General features: G+C 35.5%; 2 protein-coding genes across 2 annotated transcripts; both read left to right on the top strand.

Moving 5' to 3' along the window:
• Positions 1 to 151: 151 nt before the first annotated feature.
• Positions 152 to 1,103, top strand: LOC113779930. The gene has a single exon (XM_027325720.1). It carries the CDS (start codon positions 375 to 377, stop codon positions 825 to 827), a length of 453 nt encoding a protein of 150 aa, XP_027181521.1. The 5' UTR covers positions 152 to 374; the 3' UTR covers positions 828 to 1,103.
• Positions 1,104 to 4,607: 3,504 nt separating this feature from the next.
• LOC113779974 (probable magnesium transporter NIPA9) lies at positions 4,608 to 12,385 on the top strand. The gene is made up of 9 exons (XM_027325788.1): positions 4,608 to 4,844; positions 6,955 to 7,053; positions 7,259 to 7,388; positions 8,298 to 8,386; positions 9,886 to 9,942; positions 10,058 to 10,116; positions 10,955 to 11,075; positions 11,392 to 11,540; positions 11,793 to 12,385. The coding sequence occupies exons 1-9, from the start codon at positions 4,734 to 4,736 to the stop codon at positions 12,007 to 12,009; spliced, it is 1,032 nt and encodes a 343-aa protein (XP_027181589.1). The 5' UTR covers positions 4,608 to 4,733; the 3' UTR covers positions 12,010 to 12,385.
• The last annotated feature ends 6,621 nt before the right edge of the window (positions 12,386 to 19,006 follow it).

Here is a 19,006-nt window from a genome sequence, read left to right as displayed (position 1 = left end):
CTACTACCGAAAAAGACTTTGAGCAACTCGATAAAACGGCCTGATTGACTGGTCTTCACTTCAGATTTCCAATGATTTCCATAAAAAATAAAAATAAAAATTACGCAATCAAGAATCACCTATGCCTACCAAATTCAAACATAAACAATACTCTACTACTACTATTATCCACCACCATCCTTCACCATCTATAGACTATAGGCAACCAGCCCCAGTACTTTCTTGTTCTCTCTGTCCATTTTTTTCCTGTAAAAGCAGGCAGGATCCTTTGCTGCCTGCTTTTACTAGTAGGATTTGTCAAAGGGTCCATAGTCAAAACTCAAAAAACTGATCATACTTTTCTCCTTCATCCATCCATCCATCCATCCATCCCCATGGCAGACTATAATTATAACAGATCAAAATCCTACTCTTATTCGAGCCATCACAGGAATAATAATATGCAGATGGACAACTACTACAACTATGGATCATCATATGATGGACCAAGGTCCATTTCTGCGTATCCTAATAATAATCCTCCTCATGACTTCAGGTCTTACAGCGTTTCATATTCTTCTTCCTATGATGCACCGCCGCCTCCTCTGCCGCTGCCGCCTCCTCCTCCTGGACCGGCCCAGCTGAAGGACTGGAAGCTCAAGAAAGGCAAGAGCATGGGTGGGTCAGCTTCAAAATCTTGGAGCTTTAATGATCCAGAGTTCCAGAGGAAGAAAAGGGTTGCTAGCTATAAAGTCTACTCTGTCGAAGGCAAAGTCAAAGGGTCTTTTAGGAGGAGCTTTAGGTGGCTTAAAGACAAGTATACACAAGTTGTTTATGGTTGGTGGTGATTTATACTTATTTTGCTTGTTTTTCTGCTCTTCTCAATCAAAAGAAACTACTCCTATGTGATTTGAAACGCAAGAGCTTGTGTTTTTTTTTTTCTATTTCCCCTCTGTGATCAAACATAAAATTTCACAAAATTGGACTTAATTTTCTTGATGTCTATTTATTTCCTGCTGTAAATTTGGTTCTGCAACAACTTTTTTTTTTCTTCTTTCTTCTGGGCTCTGTTATTATTAAATGCCTCCCTTTCTGGAGTAATCTAGCAGTACTACTTTACTTGATCCTGGTACGCTTCATTATTCTCCATTATGATCTGATTTTACTTTTTCTTCTGTACCATGCTTGCGTGATTAGGTATACTTTGTTTATGTAGTAGTTGCTTGCGTGATCAGATATGCTTTGTTTATGTAGTTTAAATAGTCCCTATTTTTCTAAGATTCCGCCAGCCAATCACAACCCGTTGTCTGCTAAGCGGATGCAAAATCGAAGGAAATGTAATTTTTGTGGTTATTTGTCCTTGTTGGTCATGGAAGCTGAAAAGCTTCTATCTGAAAATTCTTCACATTCAGAATTAGAAGTTGTTACTGAAGATGTTGGTACTGTTAGCTTAACTGGCTTGATAAATGACAGACATCTCTGTAATCTGCATCGGAATGGAGAATTTACAACTGGCAAGATTTTGTTTTTAAGGATATTTGGTAATTTTGGGTAGTACTTGTCAATTTGTCAACATGGAATTGGTTAATCTTTTAATCAGCATTGATAAACTAGATCAATCTTGTGCAGTTGGCTATAAGGGTGTCAGGCATGAGATTTGTCCTTACAGAATACATGTATCCAATATGGTATATTTGGATTGCTTGTTTCCGTTGAAAAATATTATCGTTTTCCGTGATCACATTTCCCTATCACCTTTTTCCCTCACATATATCAAATCGCTACAGTAATTTTTTCATGAAAAATGACGGAAAATGCAATCCAAACACAACCTGGACTCAACCAAGTTGGGCATCTTCTGGGTTTCAATTTCCACCATCAACTAATTCCTCTTTTGGGTTGGATACTTGGAGTTGGTTGCTTCTGCAATTTGGGGATTGAGTTCTGCTTGGGACATGGTTGATCTTGTGCACATTCTCTTCTGAATTCTTGCTCTTTCAGTAGTGTTTTCTTTTCCAAATGCCAAATAGAGAGAGAGGGAGAGAGAGTATTTGGAAACAGGTTGGAAGAAAGGGAGATTGATGGAGTGATCTGGATTAAAATCCTTGTGAACTCGATGATATCGATAACTGATCTTCGTTTATTTGCTTGCCAAATTGGTCCATAACTCGCTTAAGATTTTTGTACCCTGTCAAAACTCATAATGTTGTGGACATCCAATCTGGTTCTAAATATTACTCTGTCTTGGATTCTTGAATGTGTCGAGCAAATGCAAATGGTAGTCATTTGGGATCGTCAGATGTGAATTGTTTATGCTTTCATCTGCAATCAACACAACGCAATCTAATTGAACGGCTTAAAATGTCAAGGCTGGTGAGCTGATGATTTAGCTTACTACTTTTGATTCCTATTAGAACTATACATAACTGTTGGATGACTTGTATCATCACTAGTCCTTGATTTCATCAGCCGCCAAAGTTGTAAAGAAAGGACGTCTTTTGATTCAGGTCAGAAAATGTTGTGATTCTCTCGATGTGAATGCTTGAAATTTTGCAGTCTTCGTTGAATGATCTGAAGCCTGATCATGATGCATTCAGCTGTGAATTTGTCAGGGATAGTTACAGGTTTGAGTCATCAATTGAGAATCGCTATCCATCCTTTTTAAACAAGAAGCCAAAAAAAAAAAAATCAAAAGATCTTTGCAATATCCTAGTTTACTGAGTCAAGGAAAGTTATCTCGAATTGCATCGAGGGGTGAATTTAATATCTTGAAAAAGGGTACTGTGCCTGGAAAAGTCAAAGAATTAAGGGTCGAATTTTGTCTTGTTGGATTTTATCAAGCAAATAACTCACGGACTGGACCCCGGACACCCACTCCGTCAAGAAAAAAAAAATTAAAAAAAAAAATAACTCACGGCACCGGTTGGAGATATGCAAAATCATAATAAGAATTAGAAATGTGCCTCTTGAAATAACCAAAATTTTTCAAACTTTTCCCTCTTGTCAACAGGGCTTTTTTCCGGAAAAGAAGAAGAAAGAGTGAAAACAATTGAATGGTAAGAAGCGCAGGGTGTTGTGAGAGAAAAGCACTACCATTTAGTATCTACTAATCTAAGCTTCTCATTTAGTCATGATATTCCATAATAGTGAGAACGTTTGATCTTTCCAATGTCTTTCTAACTTGAGATTATGGTAAACAAACGTTCTCATATAATCCTTTCTTGTATTTATATATATTTTCTATTTAATCTTATCTATCCTCTCTTGTATTTATTTACTTTTTTTAATTAATTTTATATTTTTAAAAATATAACACTTGATATATATATTTTAACAGGTGCCCTAGACAAACCGACGGTAAACTTGGGAGGATTGTGGATGTGTAGAGTTAATTGTTGAATCACTGAAATGAATTCAAAAGAAGGGAAGTGCACTTGAATATTCAGGAAACGGTTCAACTCGTTGTGCCTAAATTCCATCTCTTTTAGGGGCAAGTTGGTTTGTTGTTGCGGTGAGCCATCGTCGTTGGTTGAATACAAGTTCAACTAATCGGGGACTAAATATGAGAATTACAGTAGAGAATAGGGTAAAGTGAGATTGGATATAAAAAAATTACTTCAAAAAAAAAATAAAAAAAAATTATATATATATAGAGAGAGAGAGAGCAAAAAGTGCAATTCATCCCCATGTTATTATCAGAGTGGAGTTGACGCATCGAAAGAATTAGTGGGGACATAAACGTGTCCAACTCAAATAGACATAGGTCATAATAAACAAGACCTGGCACAAACTTATGGACGTAAGGTTTGGTTTACACTTTACACCCCCAAAAAAAAAAAAATCTTACCTTTTGTATTTATTTTTTTAATTATATATATATTTTTTCTTCTTTCTCTCCTCTCACTTTTTTCCGTGACACAGAACAATTAGTCTCTTGTAGCAATATACCAAGTTGACAGAATTGCCACTTAAAAGAGAGAGTTGAATTCGATAATAAAGTGAAAAAAATTATAAATTTAAAATCTCTCACTTATTTAAAAAAAAAATCACTCAAAAGCGACACAGTCTCGATCAAACCTCTAACAAATGGACAGTGCAGCCCAAGTTAAAAGCCGTTTGAGAGAAGGATCTGAAAATCTTGGGAAAAAAAGAAAAAGAAAAGGAGAGAAAATTGAACTGTTAAGATAGACGGAATAACGATTAATTAACACAATTAAGGATTTGCAAACTATTTGAAACTTTTAATTATTGAATGACTGCAAACTTACAATAAAAATAATTAGCTGCCTCCAAAATTTGACTATACTTTTTAAATTTTGGTTTGATTTTTCATTGCAAGCAAAATTTGGATAAATCTCTCACCTGCAAAATTATATGACAAAAATTATAATAAATAGTCCAAGAAATAGAACTCAAGATTAGAAACAGCAAATTAATGATTTTAACGAGGCTTTAATCTGTTAGATAAAAAACTAAAAACTAAAAACAAAAATTGAGGTTACTGTCTTTTTTTTTTTTTTTTGTGTTTTTGTGGGGGGGGGGGGGTGTTGGGGATTGGTTGTTTGGGTTGATTTGTAATTAGTTCAGTTGTAATAAAAACTTAAAAAAGGAAAGCAGCTGAAGAGACCTTTGAAAGCAAAAGCCTTGGGAACGTATTGATAACAGGAAATCCCACCGGTCACCTCATTAAATCTGGCAAGTACAAGTATAACCCAGTTCCCTGGTGTGCTCGGGAAAAGATTGGCCGCGAAAAGATGTGGGAATCGATCTGCCTAACCATAGCAGCTACGGCCGGTAACAACATCGGCAAAGTTCTTCAGAAAAAGGGCACCCTTATTCTTCCCCCTATTTCCTTCAAGCTCAAGGTATATCTGAAAATTCTTCCTGGGCCTTTTCTTTCCCTTTCTTTTATTTTAATAAACATTTTCTGTGTTTCCAGTGCTAGCTGCATTTTTTTTTTCGAATTCCTGTATGCTTTGAATTGAGTTTTCTATCTAATGTTTTATTTATTGGTGAGTCTTGGTTGATCCCATTTCACATTCTGAGGTTCTGTATTCAAAATGCCCATTTATTTGAAGGTTTGGTTGTGTGGAAGACTGGAACGTTACATGATTAGAATCTTGTATTGGGTTATCTGATGATTTCGGTTTATTTTGCTTGTTGATATACTGTATGGGTAATATTAAGTATAAGAATTGTACTGTACCTCAGTAAAATCAAGAAGGGTATAGATGGTACAATGGTGCTTGTCAAAGAGTCCTGAGACAGAGGCCGAGCTCTGAAGCCTCCCAATGTAACCTTATCAAATGATATAGTGTGGGTGGATATGCCTAGCATTTGGATTTTCAGAGATTGTATTTTGGAGGGACCATTGTTTCTTGTTAGCAAATGCTTAAGCTTGTAAGAGTCTGATGACTTGTTACCGATTCTCGAAACAAAATAATGGCCTATTTGGATTCTTTTATTTTACTTTTTGGTTTTAGAGTGTGATTTTTGGTTCTAATTTTTTCCTTGAACGTTGGGGTACTAATTCTATTTTCATAAAAGTGATTCAGTGCAATTGTGCCACCACACGCAACAACATGTATGGTATAGTAATTTGTCAATAAGGACTAAGAAAAGTAGGGTATTTGAAAGTATTTTGCAAGCGTTATTTATTCTGACTCAAATTCTGATTAACTAACTTGATGCTGCCAATAGTAGCAATATTTTTTCTAATGACTAATTATCTCGCAAATAACTCCGTCATTATCAATTTTTTTTTCTTTGACTTAGGTTATCCTGTTTGTAATGCACATGAAACATTTCCTCTGTACAATTTATTTAACAAATTAAAAAAAGGCTGCTTGGATGAAAATTCTTGTGTTTGGATCAAAAGATTTCTTGTTACTGACTTCTCCTATGAGTTACATTGACTTAAGTGTACTTATCAGAAATTTGCTGATTTTTTTTTTAAAATATTTCGGAAATTTATGTTTACTCTCTTTAACAGGCTTATAGTTATTTTTTCGTGAAATGCTTGATTCGGATTGGAGTAGATATAAATGACAGTTGGAGAAGGATATATGTAGATCCATAACTTCTACACTGAGATATCTTCAGCTTCACTAGTTAGAAAATTTTTAAGATTTTGTGGCCATCTGATGGAATTTGACTGTCTTTTGTTTACACTGTGCATATAATTCCTTTTCGTTTCTCTTAAATGGCAAATCTCCCAACATGCCAATGCTTCTTTTAGTTCTATGTGGTTAGAATGTTACTACACTTTTATCAATGACAACTATACTTACATGTAGCAATAAATCACTCCAACACTACGTGCCTTACTAGCTTTTCTGTCAAACTTACATTCGCTATGTCAAAAGGCAAGGTTTTGAAAATCAACTGATTATCATAGATGTAATTGTAAGTTATACTTAATGAATTGCAAATTAATTTTTGCTTTTAAACAAATCTTATGCTTGAGATAATGTTTATCGTTAATAGGGTGGAGGAGCGAGAGAGTTGTTTAGAAAAGTTGGTATTGGTTCACTGTCATAGTTATATGTTTGCAGTCATGGAAATGCCTAATGTTAACATTTAAGATGTTTAAAGCAGACAAATTGAATATGTTACTGAATGGGAACCGAGTTTCGAACTTAATTGTCTCTATCTCTTGCTTTCTTTGCAAAATTCCATACTCTTAAGATAAACGTAATTATGCTCGGTGGAAGCCACCCTTTTCGGCTTCCTTTTGCATCTGTGGAGGACAATTGTAAGGAACAAACATATGACTCAGTTCAGTAGATAGATTAGCTGGTGAAATAAAGTTCTTTAAAGTTTAGAATATAGTCCTGTTATTCCATTATAAGCTGAATTTGGTCAACCGGAATTTAGAACTGAACTTGGTGCAAAATCTGCTGTATTTTATTTGCTACTGCCAATGTCGATAAGAAGTTATGTGTGCGTTGTCTGACGAATGATCTGTGTATGTAGGTAATAAAAGCATATGCTTTTAACAAAGCTTGGGTTATGGGTTTTCTGCTGGATATTTTTGGAGCCATGTTGATGTTGCGAGCACTATCCCTAGCTCCTGTAAGTGCATCATCACCTGTAATTTCTTAGATTACTTGTGCTTAGTTTCAATGTTCCTTGAAACTGTTTTTCCTGCATATCAATTTGCACTTAAGGACTTTCTTAGTAGGACAAAGGGGTTTAAGGTGATGAGGAAAAATTTACCAGAGATTCAGATGCTATGGATGTTGCTGAACATGTAAATTTCCTTTAATTATGATTTCAGGTGTCTGTTATTCAACCAGTTTCTGGCTGTGGACTTGCCATACTTTCAATATTTTCCCATTTTTATTTAAAGGAGATCATGAATGCTGTTGACTGGATTGGAATTGTTTTGGCTGGCATTGGAACCATAGGTAATGCAAGTTCCTTTGGTATGTCTTTTCTATTTGCAGACAAAGAAACAGTCAATCTTGATTCTGTTTGGTAATAAGATAACCTCTTCCCCTAGCTCAAACTAAATACTGACTTAATCAGTACAAAAATATCTTCAAACATAATTTTCAGGTTTTCGGTGGCAAAATTGCTACTTTCTTCTTTGTGTTCTATCTATTTGGCTATTCTTTGTTGTATGTAGGTTTTTAAAGACCACTGTATACTTTCAACATTTCTTCTTGTCCAATATATTAGAACATCTTCAGCCAAATTTTATCTTCACATCAGTATATTAGTTTGTCCAAACAATCTAGAAGAACTAAAGGTTGGAGACAATTAAATTTGTTTTGTTTTGTGGACAACCATAATTATATATGTTTATGATGTTTGATGTTATAATTGCTGTTGGGGTTTCTTTTACTGTTGTCTGCATATTTGATGAGCCACTGCTCTCATGCTTTCACCTCAAAATGACCGTTGCATTCAAAATGGATACAAAAGAGAAGGAATGGAAATAGGTATAAGAAACTTCATGAGAGATCCTCATTATTTCCTTTAATATTTTTCACATGCCAGAAAAGATAAGAGAAACAAAATGGAACTTATGAAGTACCTGAGTAAATTGTTAAGGACAGAAAAGTCCATTTTCTGGTAACAGGATTAAAATAAATATCTTCACAAGAAGTCATATTTTGAAGTTTTCTTTCATGGAGATGCATATTGCTTGCCTCATGTATCTTCTGTCACCTGATGCCTAATGCAGTTTGCTATTTCCATTTTGAAGCAAAGTGTGAACAAGGACTTGGAAAAAGTTTGATGATTAATTGCATCTTCTTCAATGATTAGGTCCCTTCTCAAGCTTTAATTTGTCAGTATCCTCTGATATGCAGGTGTTGGTGCTGGAGGAGAGGAGCAAAAGTCATCGTCAATCTCAATGTTCCGTATACTTTGGCTAGCATGTGCTGTTGCAATCTTGTTTGTAGGTATCTTACTCTTTGGACCATCTTTTGTATATTTCTGTTTACATGATTTCTAGCTACCAAAAAACCAAAGCTTCTTTGATTTTGGGTGAATTTTTTTTTGTCTTTGATTTTGCAACTTAGTGAATCATTTGTAGAAAAAAGGGCATATGTTACTTGAAACCTCAACTTAGAAATGGTAATCAACAATCTGTTAATCATTTTTAAATCTTTTATTGTAACATGGAATGAGGAATGAGGTACTTCAGAGTCGTATGTTTTTCTGTTTGAGGCACTAAACCCCACGGCTTGCTGGCCCAGAATTTTGCAATCCATCTGGGTACAAATTTAGTTAACATTTTTTTGAAACTTTGTGAACTATTCTTTAACTAGATGACAAAAGCCCATTTGCTAGCAACCATTGGTGTTGCTTGCATTGTTTGGTGGTTGTGGTTTATGTCTTCAAAACAATGCAAGTGTCAAGTCTAATGGCACTTTTGGCTCTAAAAGGTTAAACTAATGAATTATTTTATGGAGATGAATGGATAAACTGATGGCTAAAGGTTCCACTTATATCCTGTTTGTTACATGTGAAGATATTATTTGCATGGAGAATGGCCATGAAGAAGAATAAGAAGAAAATGAAGAAATGATGGTGATATTTTTGATGTGGAATAATAGATTGTGCCATCAATTCAGAAATATCAGTTTCATCAGTTCAGCCACTTAATTTGCTTAAGATCCAGATGCTAAATGCTGGCAAATTTGAGAAAGTAAGATTATGGAAAAACAGGGAGTGAAACTAATAGGTCAATTTGAGCCATTACATAGTAAACTATCAGGTTCAGAACAATGAAGTTCATCCAAAACTTTGATTATCATATATAGGTCCAGAATTGAGATATTCTGAGGACTTTTAGCAAAACAGCAATGCTAGTGGGGCATACCTTTGGTTGGATGTTAAAGTCATTATTTGCAGGAAGATGTTGGCTTGAAAAAGTATATTAGAAAAAAAAATAATGAGAAGCAAGTGATTCAAGTTGCTGTGAGTAAGGTTCTAAACTATAATGTAAAGAGTTAGTTTATAAGTTCCTAATTCTTTTAATTCCCTTTGTGGTTACATTGCGTTATTGTTCAGGAATCCTCATACATATAATGTTTTCTGTATGACTGGAAGCATCAATACTTGGAAAACACATTCTACTAACATGTAAACAGAAATTCTCTTTCTTACCCTTTTACTGTCTAGTGCATGTTGTCCATTGGGATAAGAGAACATCTTGCTTGGAGATTTCTGTGTCTTAATTTGAATCTTTGTGTTGCGGACAAGAAGTTTCAAATGGGAGTGCGTTTCATTGAATTATAACTGGTATCTTGCATATCTAACGAGTTGCAAGAACACATCTATATGTATGTTGGAAAATAATGGTTTTTTTTTGGCGTGTTGGGGGGGGGGGGGGTGGTGCGTTTGTACTTTTTGTACTAAGACCTGTTGCATTTACTAGTTTGCTGATTACAGGTCCTTCTTAATGGATGGCTGCGAATGTACAGAAGGCAAAGAAGGGAGCACGAATTGGTAATCTCCTTTAGTCTCTGCCTTTTTATTTTATTTTATTTTAACTCTTTGATCTGACTGTTGCATTTTATCTTCTAAGAATTCTTTATAATGAGAACCTTTTTTCACTGTGCAGATGCAGTATGAAGTTGTTGAGGAAATAATTTATGGCTTGGAATCTGGCATCTTATTTGGGTACTTTTTGAACTGGATTTTAAGTAAAAAGATAAAATTCTTGGTTTCATATGTAGCTTAGACATCTTTCTATTACTTTTTCCTTATTATGATTTTAATTACTATGTTTTCATAATTGAATTTCTAGTTAGCAACTTCTATTTTTTTTCCCTTCCTTTCTTGTCCATGCATTTGTACTTCTGATTGTAAGCATGCGATCTCTTTTTCTACTTTTGCCGTGTTAACTATATTATAACGTCATTCTTTTCCACAAGAGAATTGGCTCTGAAAGTTTCAAAACTGGAAGTTTCTTTGTTTGATCAATTTTCCTTCTAATTCTTAGAGTGCTGAGTATTTTAGTTTTGCCATAGATTTATGTTTTCGTTGTGTATCTATTTTCCAATTTTCTCCTGCAAAGCACTATAGGGTTCAGCATAGTGGTGGTAAACTTAAACCTAAAGAGATTTCTGGACTGCCTTCTAAAAAAAGTTTCTAGTGCTGTTGGTGATCCCTTTTTTGGGCAATGTTTTAGTTTTACCTAGCAGAGTAGGCAAGTATAGTTGATCTTTGCTTGGCTGATTATTTGCTTTAGTATCAGTGATGATGTTTTCAAAATTACTCCGGATTGTGAATTTTGTGGAATGTAAGCAAATTTCTGCCCTGAATCATGATGTCCATATATCTGTCTACTGACGAAGATGGACTGCAAAGTGCCTTGATCTGATACCATAGAGATGTTTTAATTATTAAAGGGATGCAAATTGCTTTTCATTTTTTCCGATAAAATCTTACCTGTTGAAAGTGTCCTCTTTGTTTGTGGAACTGCTTGTGAGAAACTACTTTGATGATCTGGTTGCAGGATTTCATCTGTGGTGTCAAAGATGGGCTTTGTACTATTGGAGCAGGGCTTCTCCCACTTACTGGTCCCCATTTGTATTTTAATGAGTATATGCTGCAGTGCTTCTGGTTTTGTTTACCAGGTTATTTGAACAGTAATCAATTTCATGTATGCTCGATTCCCATGATCTGACTTAGGGACAAATATTAAGAGGCCAAGGGAACTTTTTGTTCCGACGTTTGAAAATGCTGTGTTGTCCAATGCAAAGGCTAGCGCACCCACAACAATGTATATAAACTGTGTAATAATAATCAACACTTTTGCTTCTTGGAAGGCAGACAAGTTCTAACAATCAGAGACCCATCAGAACATTTTGAAAGCTAAAATAGATTCTTTTGGATGGATGCTTCTAGTGTAGCCTTAACATTAAGTGCTTATTATTCTCTTTTGTAAAGCAGACACGTGGCTTGAAGCATGGGAGGGCCATTGTGGTGTCCACATGTGCTGCTGTTGCATCAATTGTGACTGGTGTACTGGCTGGAATGCTTGCTTTAGGTGAACGATTGCCTGAAGCACCCATTGCTCGTCTCTGTCTTTTACTTGGATGGTACATAAATTTTCTATGCGTCCTTTTCCTATGTGTTACTCAGCATGTTCTAAATCTATATTCTACTTAATATGCTACTGTATTTTGAGCTTTACCATCAAGGGTGTCTGAACAATTGTAATCCAAAAGATCTTGTCATCATGTTTGACATTGCCTGTACATTTTCTTAATATTCAGGCCAAATAGATAGTTTTCATATTTCTCGTTTATTATCTGGTGATTTCTTGTTGACACAGAGAACATCTAATACAGGTTATTGATTATATCCGGCGTGGTTCTACTAGTAACTTCAGCAAGGCTGGTGCGGTACCTTCCACGCCCTTGGCGACGTGTTTTACGAAGCAGTGTTGAGAGGAACGTTGGCATTAGGCATTCCAGTTCAATCCGTGGTAGAGAACAGAGTCCAAGTACTGTTATTCAAGCGTCTGCATTACATCATTTGATAACATCTCCTAAGGAGAAAGCTTAAATTGATTAACACTGCACCCAGTTAGCATGCACCAAATTTTTTTGTAAATGAGCTTGATTTTGACTTGACATAATTTTTGGTGTTTTTGGTTCTGGAGTGTATAGAGCACAACCGCATGTTACAAGTGATACTAAGGGTGAAGTTCACTATGATGAGCATTTTAGGGCATGCTGGTATAAGCCTATTTCAAAAGAGTTTCAGTTGATTCCTTTGCTGTCTTATACGCAGTCCTCTTTTGTGCATTCTTTTTGGCTTATGGTAGAGAAGGGTCCACCCAATCTGTGTCTGTGTGTGCTTTAAGCACAAAAGGAAGCACATTTGAATCTTGATGATCAGATCAGTAACTATTTGCTTTCTTTTTTGTATGATTAGGATACATTTCCTGTGAGAAAATTAGAAGAAAGAAGCAGGAAAATGCCTTCCCTAGTTTTACCTACTTTGATGTGGGGTAGAAAGCAAAAGCTTCAGTATAGCATCAGCTGTTGTCATTGCTGATTAGCTAGAAACAAATAAATGTCTGCTTAGCTTTAGGAAAAGTAGTTGAATGCACGTAATCCCAATTAAGCACGATTGAGGTGGCGGCTATCACTTTTTTTTTTATCTTTATTTGATTTATCTCTCTGGTCTTAACCTCGAAGGTTCAGCCACCTGATCCTTTTCTGTAAACAGCCAAAAAATAATGGGTCAAAAAGTCACTGCCCTTGTTTGGAAAAACCTCTTTCTTATGATGATTCTCTTGATTCCATTCAAAGGACAATTCAGGGCCTACCCTTCTGAATGGCCCCATTTTGGCAGTCGATTCACACGTCAATTCAGTACCTTTATCGGCCTTTCCATGATAGAGTTGAAAGTTTAAAGAAGAAAAGAAACCTGAAAGACAGGAGAATGACATCAAACGGAAAAAGTCCTATCCACCCAGCTTGGCCACAGACAAAATTCACCTTAAAAGCCCCAAACAAGAAGTAAGATTGAATCATTTGATGTTCTCTTCTCCCCTCTTTAACATTCACAGAGGCAACATGGATTTCAATATCCAGTTGGACCAATCACGTTTGTAACAATGATGGTTGTCATGGTACCAGCAGAAATAGCTCCAACAACTAAAGCAGTTCAGTTCGAGAAGATAAAAAGAGGAGCTGTGCTGGGCGATTTGGTCCTAGAAGTACACAATGCCAGAGAAAAATGCATGTGAGAGCTGCAATGGCACATGCAAAATGGACAGTCTTATTTAAAATAAAAAGCTTCAGACATAAACTGAACTCCCACAGATGTGTCGAATGAGTTTGGTTCCTAAACTGTAGGACATGTGGGTTTCTTGTGTCAAGCTCGAATAACCACAGAATGATGTACATTAATAATTTTAAGATGAATGTGTACAGTTCAATAGTTTGAGTTCTTTTTTTTTGTTCTTTTTTTCTTTCCAGTTGCTTGGATTCGTATGAGGCTCAAACTCGAGACCTAGCCTGGAGATGACTCGAATACCACTAAACTAAGCTCATTAGTAATGATTTTAGGTGTTTATCTCTAAAGAAAAGGCAACATTGACCCCACAAGTAATTAACAACTTCAACGGCTTTCCGTGATCAAATAATCCTCTTATTAGTATCATCAATTGTGGCAAAGTTAATGCTCTCTCTGAAATACTTTGATAAGTGGATTGACTTTGTCTGCTTGACGTGCCACTCTCTGAAACTGAGTTAACTTTTAAATTGTAGAGTAGATGACAGTCTAAGGTGCAGGGAATCCCTTAACAATTTTCTAGTTGAAGGAGGTTAATAACCTCCTCTCCCCTAATATGATCTTTTTGTGTGAAACCAAAAGCAAGATTGAATATATGGAGAAGGTAAAAAGTAGGTTGAACTTTGAAGAATGTTATGTAGTAGAGGCTCTGGACAGATCTGGTGGTACGGCACTACTGTGGCATAGTAACATTAAAATGCTGGAGATCTATCATACAACTTTCGCAATTGAAATTCATGTGCAAGATCTAAAGACGCAAACAGATTAGTGGTTCATTGGCATACATGCAACTTGCTTGAATCAATTAAGAAGGGAACAATGGAAAGTGATTGGAGAAAGAAAGGGACTCTGGGAAAACAAGAGGCTAATAGCTAAAGACTTTAATGATATTGTGTCAAATGAAGAAAAATGGGGTGGGAAAGCAAGAGAAGAGTGGTTTTTCAATCAGTTTAGGAACTTCATTTCAGACAATCAATTGGTGGATGTAGGTTTTGAAGGGTACCTACAGACTTGGTGTAATAACTGGGGCAATGAGGGAGATGCAAAGCAGAGATTAGATAGAGCTTTAAGTGGTCATAGCAGGTCCCAAACTTTTGACAGAACTAAATGTAGACATGTAGAAAACTTTAGCTTAGACCATAGCATGTTGATGATTGACACTAATCCAAATACTCATAGGAAAAAGAAAAAATTTTACTTTGACAAAAAGGTGGATACAAAAAAAGAAGATTCAGCAGGTGATAAAGGATAATTGGAATAGGGATTTTGAAGGTTACAAAATGTTCAAAGTGACCAAAAAGATAACCAATTGTAGAGAAATACTTTTCAAGACAATGCGAAGCTAAAGATAACACAAATCAAAGAATAGTTGGAGGAGATGCAAAGATCAGGGGGAGAAAATAGAAAAGAAAGGAGAAGAGAACTAAAAAACCAACTGAAGCAGGCACATGCAGAGGAAGAATTGCACTAAAACAACAAGGCAAGATGCAACTGGCTGAAAGAAGGAGATAAAAATATTCAATTCTTTCATGCCAGTTTCACAAGGAGGAGAAAAAGAAATAGAATGAAGAATTTACAGAGAGGAGATAGGACATGGACTGGAAATGAAGAGGAGTTGGAAGAAGAGATAGCCAATCACTACCATCAATTGTGTTAGCAGCTTAGGGGTGGACTATCTAGATGAGATTTTGGATGGTATATCATATACAATCTCCCAACAAATGAATGACAAGCTAACTAGGAAGGTGGAGAAGGGGAAATAAAAAATGCAGTCTTCTCCATGAACCCAAATAAATCCCCATATATTGATGGCATGACTCTTTTATTTTTTCAAAAGTTCTACTCCTTCCGTCCCATTGAAAGTGTTATACTTTTCTTTTTTAGCTGTCCTAAAATATTTGTCATGTTTGACATTTCTAAGTACTTTATACGTTGAAATTTCCCTTATGCCCTTCATTAATGATGCATAAAGACAAATATGATGGGATTGTTTTCTACTTTTTACTTTGACCAGCACATGATTAAGGGTAAAAGTGAAACAAAAGAAAAAACTTTTTGGTGGAGTGTACCATGCATAAAAAGTACATATCCCCAAGCATGACTAAATATATGGGAGATAGGGAATAGTACATCATAAAAGATGATGTCATCAATGCCATTCAAAACTTTTCCCATTCTAGTCACATGCTCAGTCCTTAAATCACATTGCGATCTCACTAATTCCTAAAGTAAATAACCCCACCACCCTAAAGCATTATAGACCTATAAGTTTTTGCAAAGTCTTGTACAAAATAATATCTAAAATCCTTGCAAATACACTAAAGAAAGTGTGGATATGTGCATTAATAGAAATCAAGTAGCATTTGTCCCTGGTATGCAGATCTTAAATAATGTCATTATATCTCATGAATTTCTGCACTACTTAAAAACAAAAAGCAAAGAAGAAATGAATTTTTCGCTTTGAAATTGGATATGTCTAAAACTTATGACAGGATAGAGTAGAAGTTTCGAGAGGAAATAATGAAATGAATGGGTTCATGTGAAAAGTGGATCAACTAGATTATGAACTGCATCAAAATAGTCACCTACTCTTTCAATGTTAATGGTGAGATAAAAGGCTATATAACCTCAATGAGAAGAATCAGACAAGGAGATTGTTTATTTCCTTATCTGTTCTTACTATGTTCTGAAGGCTTTACCAACTTGCTCAAGAAAGCAAAAAAGAAGAGGAAAATCATAGGATGAAGATTTGCAGGTAAGGACTTGCAATTATTCATCAATATTTTGTAGATGACTTCTTTATCTTGAACAAAGCAGATCCCAAGGAAGTAGAAAAGCTTATGGAGATCTTGAGAAACTATAAGCGAGGCTTAGAACAAATGGTTAATCTAGAGAAATCTTCGATCTTCTTCAATAAGAATATTCCTCAATCACATCAAGTGGAAGTGTGCAGTAAGTTAGCAAGATACAAGTAGTGGCTTAGGGAAGATACCTTGGATTACCTATAGTATCTCCTTATCTGTTCTTAGTATGCTCTGAAGGCTTTACCAACTTGCTCAAGAAAGCAAAAAGGAAGAGGAAGATCACAGGGATGAAGATTTGCAGGTAAGAACTAGCAATTACTCATCAATATTTTGTAGATGACTTCTTTATCTTCTACAAAGCAGATCCCAAGGAAGCAGAAGAGCTTATGGAGATCTTGAGAAAGTAAAAGCGAGGCTCAGGACAAGTGGTTAATCTAGAGAAATCTTCGATCTACTTCAATAAGAATATTCCTCAATCACATCAAGTGGAGGTGTGCAGTAAGTTTAGCAATATACAAGTAGTAGCTCAAGGAAGATACCTAGGATTACCTGTAACAATATCTAGATCCAAAAAGCTAGTGTTTAACTTTATCGAGGAAAGCTGTGAAAAAAAGATGCAACATTGAAAAAATAAGCTGTTCAGGATTGCTGGTAAAGAAGTTCTCCTCAAAGCAATAACTATGGTAATGCCCATCTATGCAATGTCATGCTTCAAACTATCGGTTAGACTATGCAAAGAAATGAGCAAAATGATGTCTAATTACTAGTCGGGAGAGGAAAATGGAAAAAGGAAAATGTATTGGTGCTCTTGGCAACAAAAAATGGTGGCTTAGACTTCAGAGACTTGCACAATTTTAACAAGGTTTTGCTAGGTAAGCAAATTTGGAGGCTAATAACAATGCCAAACTCCTTGGTAATTAAAGTGATGAAAACAAAATACTACCCAACAGAGACCATCTTCAACTGTAAGGTCCATAACAATGCATCATGGATCTAGCAAAATCTAATGGCTATGAGAGAAGATGTTCAGAGAGACACTAAGAGGAAAATAGGAAATGGGAGAAGCACAAAAATTTGAGAGGACAATTGGATACCAGAAAATCTTTAAGGGAAGCCTGTTTCAATTAGATCTCAAAATTGCCAAATACGGAAAGCGAAGGACCTAATCCAAAACTTCAGATAGAAAAGACCCTCAGTGTTCAGATTATTAAACGAAGAAAAGGCAAAGAAAGTCTTGAGAATACCCAGAGGTCTGGCAAACAGAAAGGATTGTCATTTCTAGATACATAGTGTGAATGGCCACATGGTTGCATCAGGATACAAGAAACTCAGTAAGCAGGAAGACAATTAGAAGCAAAAAGAACAGTCAAGAGAAGAGTCCAGTTTGGAGAAGAAACACCTTTGGAAACACTTGTGGAAACTCAATGTAAATCACAACTTGAAGATATTTATTTGGAAATGCTTGAAGAAAGCCCTGCCTATGAATGAAGTTGTTTTCAATAGGACAAAGAAGGGATCTCCAATATGTGAAAACTATTGTGAAGGCATAGAAACTATGGAACACCTACTTTTTCACTGCAGACATGCTAAGGAAGCATGGAACCTATTACCAGTGAAATGGGATACAATTGAAGACCAAAAAAGAAACTTCAAAAGATGGTGAAATGCTTTAACAGAAACTAGTAATAGACTTGAAGGAATGGAACATATTGCACTAACGGTAAATATTCTTTGGTAGATTTGGAATGCCAGGAATGAGAAAATTTTTATTAGAACAGAAGATCATCAATCAAGAAAATTCAGAAAGCTTAGTTGGAGAGGATAGAATTTCAAGATACAAATGCAAATGAGAGCAAGGTAAGCATGCCAGAAACAATAGCGACTAAAGCAACACAAAAAGAAAGCAGAGACATAGATGCCCTAATACACATTAGTTTTGCTGTAAAAACTCAAGGACAAGACAGTCAAATGGGACTTGGCATCTATGCATTGAATGAGAACAACCAACTGATAGCTCAATGGGCAATAAGGGAATTTAGTGTAGGGAACAGTATGATGGACAATGTAGTGGCTCTCAAACTTGCAATGATCAAGGCAGGAGAACAACAATGGAGGAGGATTGAAGTGGGAATCCCACAACTGTAGCTGGTGAAGATGATAGAAACCAAGACCGGTGATATTAGACTGTTCTCTCATTTAAAGGACATTAAAGATTTAAACTCTATGTTTGTGGAACGCTCATTTGTTTTGGCTAGGAATGAGAATAGGACTGTCAATGGGGCTGGGCCAGCCCGAGCTCGGCTCGCTCGGCCCGACAGAAAGCCCGATGAGCCCGATCATTTAGTGAGCCGGTCTGAGTCTGAGCCTAAAAATTAGGCCCGAATTAAATGTGAGCCGAGTTTGGGCCTTATTAGGTTCAAACCCGATATAGGCCCGGCCCTTTAATTACCTATATATATAATATTTATATTTTGATATTATGTATAATTATATATCCAAATATATTATTACTAAATAATAAATATATACATAAATTACAAAACACAAAAATACATCTAAAAACTCTTTCATGAGCTTTCTTGAGAGCCAATATTGGTAATGCATAACTAAATCTCTAATTTTTCTTATTGGTTGAGTAAATTTTTGTATTGGCATAATATTTGTTGATTTTTTTTTGGTCTACAAACACAAAAATCATCAAGCATATTTTGATTTAAATCACAAGATTATAAAAAAAGTTTCAACTTTTAAAGATGTATTGGCTTATGATCGCATGTTTTATTACTATTTTTCATGCATTTTGAATGGATTAAATATAAATATTGTTGAAAATTTTTTGGTTTATATACGTTTTAAGAACTATTATTTGTTCATGTTTAGTTTTAATATTATAGTCTTGTAAATGTTAAATTAGTTTTACAACTTAATAGTTATAGTAATTATATTAAGAAAAT

Source organism: Coffea eugenioides, chromosome 8, assembly GCF_003713205.1.
Source record: "Coffea eugenioides isolate CCC68of chromosome 8, Ceug_1.0, whole genome shotgun sequence".
Classification (NCBI taxonomy): Eukaryota; Viridiplantae; Streptophyta; class Magnoliopsida; order Gentianales; family Rubiaceae; genus Coffea; species Coffea eugenioides.
The sequence above is the reverse complement of the archived record's forward strand: the minus strand, read 5'-3'. Positions and strand labels throughout refer to the sequence as shown.